General features: G+C 27.2%; 1 protein-coding gene across 2 annotated transcripts; it reads left to right on the top strand.

The window, feature by feature from the left end:
• The first annotated feature begins 208 nt into the window (after positions 1-208).
• Positions 209-6,694, top strand: LOC120075342 (homeobox protein knotted-1-like 2). 2 transcript variants are annotated; one of them, XM_039028643.1, is made up of 5 exons: positions 209-1,012; positions 1,108-1,230; positions 1,304-1,439; positions 5,788-6,047; positions 6,193-6,694. In XM_039028643.1, exons 1-5 carry the CDS (start codon positions 602-604, stop codon positions 6,403-6,405), a joined length of 1,143 nt encoding a protein of 380 aa, XP_038884571.1. In that variant the 5' UTR covers positions 209-601; the 3' UTR covers positions 6,406-6,694. The 2 variants fall into 2 exon arrangements, with proteins under 2 accessions (XP_038884571.1, XP_038884572.1); XM_039028644.1 differs by having other exon boundaries at positions 655-776.
• Positions 6,695-8,388: the final 1,694 nt, after the last annotated feature.

The raw sequence follows: 8,388 nt of genomic DNA, 5'->3' as shown, positions 1-8,388 counted from the left end.
CCATCCATCCATACATGATACACACATATAGAATAACAACGTCTATGCATCATAAGTTGCTCCCATTAAATATTACCACGTGATAATTTGATTTATTCAAAAAATATATTTTTTATTTGTGTGATAAAAAGAGGAGAGAAAATAGCAGCACCCAAGTGGCCGGAGATATCACGGTGGCCGTCGTTGTGTTCTACTAGAAGCTATATAGATTCCCTTTTTGTTCCTCTTTAATGCCGCACTCTCAAATCTATAACCCACCCCTTACCCAAAACACACATTCCTAAAAATTTCCGAAATCAGTTCATTTCTGTACCATTTCAAATTTTTTATTTTTTAAATTTAAAAATTTATTAAAAAAAAAAAAAAAAACCCAGCTCATAAACACAACCTTTTTGGCCCTGTCCTATGGAAGTTGACTGCTAGCTTTTCTCCATAACTTCACTGTTTAATTATTCTCCACTTTAGGGTTTTCTAATCATTCCTTTTCCTTTTTTTTCTTCCCCTCTCTCTTTTGATAGTACTGGGTTCCCTTTTTTTAATTTTTAATTTTAATTTTTTTTAAAAAAAGAAATATATTTTATGTTTTATATTTTATTTTATAATGGAAGATCAGTACAAGGTTCATGGTGATAGGTGTAGGGGAAATTTCTTGTACAATTCAGTACCTGTTTTGGCAACCAATTCTTCATCTCCTGCGGGCAATTTCGTAATTAGATCATCCTCTTCTTCAAATGGGAATCAGATGATCATGGCCGTAAATTCAAATCTCCCCTCCGGTGACTCCAATTATTTCCCTCCCTCCGATCAACTTGTCAAATTGGAGCCTCCCACTACTGCTGCTTCACAATCTCAAATTCAAGTTCATGATTTTCATTACCATTTAATGAGAGAGTTCCAAAATAATCATAATCATATTAATATTAATAATAATAATGTTGATTCAATTAAAGCCAAAATTCTTTCTCACTCTCTTTTCTCTAACCTCCTCCAAGCTTTCTTGGATTGCCAAAACGTAATTTCCATTTTTTTTAAAAAAAATTCTTTACAGATTTTTTTTTAAAAAAATTATTTGCCCTAATCTTTTTTTGGTAAAATTTTCTTTTACAGGTTGGAGCTCCGCCAGAGGTGGCAGCGAAACTTAGTTCGGTACGGGAGGAATTCGAGCGGCGACGATCTTCAATGGCGTCCACTGAGAGTTCATCAATTGATCCTGATCTTGATCAATTTATGGTAAATTTAATTGAAGTCTCGTTTAACCATTTAAAAAATTAAGATTATAATTACTGATTTTAAATATTTTCAGGAAGCTTATTATGGGATGTTAGTGAAGTATAGAGAGGAGCTAACAAGGCCAATTCAAGAAGCTGTAGATTTCATGCACAGAATTGAATCTCAGCTTAATACTCTCTGCAATGGCTCCTTTCAAATCTTAGCATCTGGTACCTTCTTTCTTCTTCTTCTTCTTCTTTTTTTTTTTTTTTTCAATAACAAGTTATTTATTTATTTATTCAATTTTTTTTGGGATTTTTACTTTGCAATCATTTTTAATCTTGATCATTGGAATAGCTTTTTCGGGGGTTTAATTTTGATGTGGGCAAGGATTTCTTCCCCTTATGATTGAAGGGAAGAAAGAGCCATTCCCAAAGGATTTTTTTTTTTTTTTTTTTTAAAAAAAAAAAAAAGAAAAGAAACCCTAATTTCATTATGATTTCAAAACCTTTTGTACTTTTTCTTTGGGTTTTGCTGCTTTTTTCTGTTTGTTTATTTTTCCACTTTATTATTTTTTTTAATATCAGAATGAATTGTTCTGATGGTCTGGAAACTGGTTTTGTTAACATGAAAATTTAGTGTATGATTATACTCTTAATTAGGGTTGAAATGTAATTGTCTTGATGATTTAGGGGAGATGGTTTAATTTTCTTTAGATGTAATTAGTAATGTCTAATCATACTCTTAATCGGGGATAAAATGTATCTCTAAAAAGATTTATAAAACAAAATGACAAAATAATTAGTGACTTCACATCACAATGAATTAGGGGCTTGGCAGTTGGTATTATGGAACTTGATATGTTTTATTTCGTCCTACAACAATTTTCTTTCCAAATTTTGGATACGAATCCTAATGATTATCCTTAGTGTTTTCTTTTTAGTTATTTTTTAACAAAAAGATCAGACCTATAACAAATTGTATATTTTTTACAACTTTAGAATTTTTTTTAGTCTAGCTTTTGAAAGAAAATTTTAAGTCTAGTTTGTTGGATAAAGTACAAAGACAAGTTTTTTTTTTTTAAAAAAAAACATAAAAACAAAAAGAGTATAAATAATACAACACGAAAACTCATAAATAAAAAGAGTAGATATAGTAAATCATAGAAACTCATTGGTAAAATATAATATTATAAACTTTTTAAATTTTAAAAATAAAAAATCAAACTACTATTTTTTTTAAAAAGATCAAAATCAAATGGTTATTAAATGAGAGTTAATTCTAATTTTGAAAATGTTTCAAGTAGAGAAGAGATTTTTTTTTTTTTTAAGTAAATCAAAATAAATGAAAGAAATAGAAAAAAACATTAGAGATAAAAGATAAGTAATTGATGCTAATATAAGTATAATTCAACTGATGTAAAGTATGAACGGATTAAAAATTTGAGTCATTACAACCACTGAGCTAAAAAAAAAAATTAAAAAAAGAGTGAGTAGGCAGTGATAATGGAGAGATTTATCACTCTTTTAAACACAAGATCTTCCAAGTAAACAAAAAATCTAGTGGCCAGATGGCTAAACATTACTAATAGTATAGTAATATTAAAATATTATAAAATTTATCTTTAAAATGATTACTTTATATATAACCAATCTATTTTAGAAATCTCCAATAGTAAAAAACTATGGTAAATAAAGATAATTAAGTCAAGTTTGAAATTAAGATAGTCTAACTTAGTCTATTTGCATTCATTCGAGAAAAAAATGCTTTTAAAAAATTCATTTGTATTTAAACATCTTTGATAAAATTTAATTAAAATATAATTAAAAAATTATTTTGAATTGTTTTCAAATATTTTATTTTTTTAAATGACTTATTTTTTAAATCATATACTTGAAAATGTGTTCCAAACATACTCTAAAGTAGAATTTTTTGTTCAATAAACTGTTATTGAAATTTTGTTTTTCCTTAATACATATATCAAAATTAAGAAGCTGTTAATTGAATTTAATTTCATTCCGCTTATATTTTTCCATTTGTTAATCATGTCTCCAATTCAAAGTTGATTATAGAGTTCTTTGAATGTAATAATAATGCATTGCTTATAAAATCTTAATATTGATCACCTGATCAATTATTTGCCTTTACAAAATATTATTTTCTTTAATACCAACTAGAGGTAGCATATTCTTGATGGAAAAAAAAAAGAAAAAAAAAAGAAAAAAAGAATGAGGTTTAAAAATTCACCTATACTTGTTAAACTATAAAAAAGATAAAATAAAAATACTTAGTCTATGACTCATTAGTAACTAACTGCATTATATTATACTGAATTTTGTGTAAATATAACACTAACACATAATAAATCAAGACTGTTTTAACTTCTCTAATAAAATATAAAATTTTCGAAGTTGATCTAATTTGGTAACTATTTCGTTTTTAGTTTTTTGGTTTTTGAAAATTATTAAGCTTATTTTCTCTCCATTTCTTATAATGATTTGTATCTTTCTAAACTACCATTGTTAAATTTTTAGTCAAATTCCAAAAATAAAAATAAGTTTTTTAAAAATGACTTGTTTTAGTTTTCAAAAATTGACTTTTTTTTTTGAATCATTGATGAAAAGTAGATAACAAATGAAGAAATTTAGAGATAGAAGTAATATCTATAAACTTAATTTTAAAAAATAAAACACGAAATAGTTTCCAAACGGGATCTTAATTTCATGTACAATAATCACTATGAAAGATTTGAGCATCAAATCTCGTTCACCCCCACAAAGTTCAATATTTTATTACTTCTTTTAATCTAAAACTAGTAAATTAGATCTACTTTGATAACCATTTTATTTTTTAGTTCCTGTAGCCATTTGGTTTTTCCTTTTTGTTTTTGGAAATTAAACTTATTTCATCCACACTTTTTATAATGATTTGTTTTCTTTAATATAATGGTTGAATTCTTAGCCAAATTCCAAATTCCAAAAACAATTTTTTTAAAGTTATTTTTTTTAGTTCTCAAAATTTGGCTTGATTTTTTAAACAATTGGTGAAAAGTAGATAACAAAGGAAGAAATATTGAGGTGAAAGTAAAAACTCAAAAACCAAATCGTTAGTAAACAACCCTAATTGTTAGTTGTGTCGGTGTCCTCCAAACTTTTAAACTCTATTAGTCTTCATACAAATTTTAATAAACCTGCAAGATTTCAATTTTATATCTATTTAAAAAAATGATTAAAAAAAATAACTATCACATTAGGAGTGTATATAATAACTATATGTCTTAATAATTATTCGCCAAAGATTCAAAGCACACTTTTATAATTCCTATCTCACACATCCACTGAGTTAAATTACAAATTTATTATCTATCTTTTAGGGAAAAAAATTAATATCGAAATTAATTCATGTCTATTTAGTCCAAGAATATTTTAAAAAATATCTAAATTCTTAAAATTTCTAGCTTTATATCTAACAGGTCACTAAATTTTAGTGTTATTAAAGTCCTTAAACTTCCATGGTAAATTCATTCACATGCTAAAAAAACATTAAAAATTTAGATAGTTGCATTATACATAAATTATTTTCCCCCTAGTAAATCAACTAAAACTTAAAAAGTTTTAGATATGTAAAAAATTTATTAAATACAAAATTAAAAATTTTAGTTATTAGATAAGTATTTGATTTTTTATTTTTGAAAATTAAGTATACTTTAAATATCTCGATTTTACTTTCTATAAATATTTTTTTAATATCAAGTCAAATTTTGAAACAAATTTTTTTAGATTCCATTAGGCAACAATTTCATTTTTGATTTTTGGTTTTTAAAAATTAAACTAACAAACCCCCTTTTTGCCTTGTTTTCTTATCTATTTTTTAACTATGTATTCAAAAACCAAAGCCAAATTTTGAACAATAAAAAAAATGGTTTTTGAAATTTGGTTAAGAATTCAACTCTTCTACTTAAAAAATATGGAAACTATTGTAAGAAAACGTAGTAAATAGACATAACTTTCAAAAACCAAAAACCTAAAATGACATAGTTAGGCTCCGTTTGATTACCATTTTGTTTTTGAAAATTAAGTTTATGGACATTACTTCTTTCTTCATTTGTTATTTATTTTTCACCAATGGTTAAAAAAATCAAACCAAATTTTGAGAACTAAAAAAACAGATTTCAAAAAGTTTTTTTTTTTTTTTTTTGAAATTTAGTTTAGAATTCAATCATTTGTATTTAAGAATGATACTAACCATGGTAAAAAATGTGAATGAATTAGGTTTAATTTTCGAAAATAAAAAAAAACTAAATGGTTACTAAACGAGACCTTAATAAATGCGACTTTAAAAATTTGACTAAAAATTTAACTTCCTTTACTTATAAAAAAACGTACAAATTATTATAAAAAATTAAAAAGAAACAAAAATAAAAATTTAGAAATATTTATTTTTAGACCAAGCCTTGATTTTTAAGTTAAAAATTATGAGGTGGCCACATTGTAAGAAGAACTCATAATTTTAACCATTAATTATTTGAGTTTATCTGGCTGGAAATTGACAAAGTGAAAAAAAAAATTGGAGGAACAGAAGGGAAATGTGAAGGAATGGGATCGTCGTCGTCGGAGGAAGAGAAAGGCGGGGAAGGGGAAAGAGAGATAGAAGATCAAATCGACCCACGAGCGGAAGAACGAGAGCTTAAGAATCACTTACTCAAAAAATACAGTGGTTATCTTAGCAGTTTAAAGCAAGAACTTTCCAAGAAAAAGAAGAAAGGCAAACTCCCAAAAGACGCAAGACAAGAGCTGCTTCGTTGGTGGGAATTGCACAACAAATGGCCTTACCCATCGGTAAAAAATCCAAAAAAAACTATTCATTATTCATTTCATATTGCAGGCACACAAGGTGTTTGTTAAAATGCCTCAACCAAAACAAAAATAATTAATTTAGTGTAACGGCTGTCTGTGTTTGTGTTTGCGTGTGGGGGGCATGTAGGAGGCAGAAAAGTTGGCGCTGGCGGAATCAACTGGGCTTGACCAGAAACAGATAAATAATTGGTTCATAAACCAAAGGAAAAGGCACTGGAAGCCTTCTGAGGATGTGCAGTTTATGGGTATGGAGGGGTTTTACCATCCCAATGCCGCTGCTGCTTTTTACTTTGATGGCCATTTCATGACTGATTCCCATAATTATCGTTTGGGTCCATGAGTGGGAAGCTACAGTAATATATATATATATATATATATATATATATAATGCGCTTCTAAAACACACCTCTTGTTTTAGTTGTTAGCCTATATTTGTATGGATATACTTTTTGTTTAGTCCCTAATTAATTCCCTATTGCTTAAAAATGGAGGGGGGCGGGGTGGAGGAGTAATAGTTCATGGTAGAGTATTTGTAATTTTATTGTGCTTAAAGTCATAATTTCCTGCCCTCTCATTTGGTGAATATTCCTAAATGCAAGTCAAATAATAGTATCCAATTCCTTTCCTCACCTTTCTTTTTTGGGGAAGTTCATCATCTTGATATGTGATCGGATTTGGTTTCCGTTATGATTTCTATACTTTTGAATGTTTTTCTTACTACCTTTTTCCCTCTTTAATGTCTTGAGATTCTATATTTTGGTTTTTGATTATTGGATAAGTTTTAGTTATTTTTTTTAGTACAACAATTGTATGAAGGAAGATCATGTCAATATAATTGAGCTAAACTCATTTTAACGTATGTTTTAGTTGTTTTGGTAACTTTACATTGAATAATTTTAATTGAAATTCGAATTTATTATTTGAACTATTCGATCTAAAGATTATCTTAATTAAACATTCATCATTTGCTAGTTGTATTTGTTGGATTAGATATGCAATAGCAATATAACCAATAGTTGGTTCTTTTTGTTAGAGTTATATCATGATTTTTGTGAGTAACAAGGGTAATATAGTTCTTTAACTAGTAGAGCCATCTTTTTTCTTTAAAAAAAAAAAAAAAAAAAAAAAAAAATTCAAACTATTCAAGAATTGTATTATTATTTTGAATGAAAATGGTATAAATATTTTCCATCCTTTATTATTGTGATTATCTAACATTCCCCTCACTTGTGGGCTTGAAATATGAAGAAGAACTAAACAAGTAGAAATAATATTAATTGGAAAGGAAACAATGTTGGGTTTGAACATGAGACATCCTCGAACCAACCTGCTCTGATACCATCTTAAATAACCGATTGATCCAAAAACTTAAACTTTGATTAAAGGTAAATTTAATATTATATCATTTAATAGTTAAATGTATTTTTTAAAAAATAGTAACAAAAGTTGAAATACACTTTTTAGTAGATTAAGGACCTTAGAGTATTAAGGTTTAAAAATTTGGAGATGAAAATAAAATATATATAGAATTGAAAATCTCTCGATGATTTCAACCCTAATTTATCAACCTGCACTACTTTTTATTGTCAGTTTATTTATTTATTTTAAGTAAACCATGATAAGAGAGAACAAACAAAAATTAAGGATCATCATATAACAAGAAAGAAGATAATAAGCCACACATGATACTGATAGATACATGATCTTCCAGCCAAATCACAGATTGAATAAATAATGAAAGCTAAGTTGAAATGTGGAGTTATAAACCAAAAAATCAAATAGACCTTAAATTTAAAACTCCCAAAATTTCGTTAATATTGTGAACTTTTCATTTTTTTACACAAAGATCTATTGATCTCTATTTTCACTAATATCAATGATTATTTATAATTTAGCCTTCATCTAAGTGTTATATATATATATATATTTCTCTCCCTATGCGTCAAGACCATTTCTTTTTCCTCTCTCTCTTTTCTCTTTCCGGTGGTGTGAGTTGCAAGCAGAAGACGGACGACGTGAGGTGATCTAGCAATGAGGGGAGCATGGGACGGCACGAAGGGCGATGATAGATTCGGAGTAAATGAATGACGACGGACTCTGAGCGGATGACAAAATGACAGATTCGAAGCAGACAAACAACAAACTTAATTCAACTTTTAGTTTTATTTTTTCCTATTTTTTATATATATTGCGATATATATGTACTTTTTTTTAGCTTTTGTAGGAAATTTGATACATATTGTGATATATGTATTCGTTTATTTGATATAAATGAGAGTTTCATTTATTTATTTATTTAAATTTCGAATTCATATATTATGAT

Source organism: Benincasa hispida, chromosome 4, assembly GCF_009727055.1.
Source record: "Benincasa hispida cultivar B227 chromosome 4, ASM972705v1, whole genome shotgun sequence".
Lineage (NCBI taxonomy): Eukaryota > Viridiplantae > Streptophyta > Magnoliopsida > Cucurbitales > Cucurbitaceae > Benincasa > Benincasa hispida.
The sequence above is the reverse complement of the archived record's forward strand: the minus strand, read 5'-3'. Positions and strand labels throughout refer to the sequence as shown.

What these genes read in the sequence shown, in the direction of transcription:
- LOC120075342 (XM_039028643.1), top strand. Translation starts at nt 602, where the DNA reads ATGGAAGATCAGTACAAGGTTCATGGTGATAGGTGTAGGGGAAATTTC. An exon ending in CTTTCTTGGATTGCCAAAAC is followed by an intron (nt 1,013 to 1,107) that starts GTAATTTCCATT and finishes TTTCTTTTACAG; the next exon opens with GTTGGAGCTCCGCCAGAGGT. An exon ending in CTTTCAAATCTTAGCATCTG is followed by an intron (nt 1,440 to 5,787) that starts GTACCTTCTTTC and finishes TTGGAGGAACAG; the next exon opens with AAGGGAAATGTGAAGGAATG.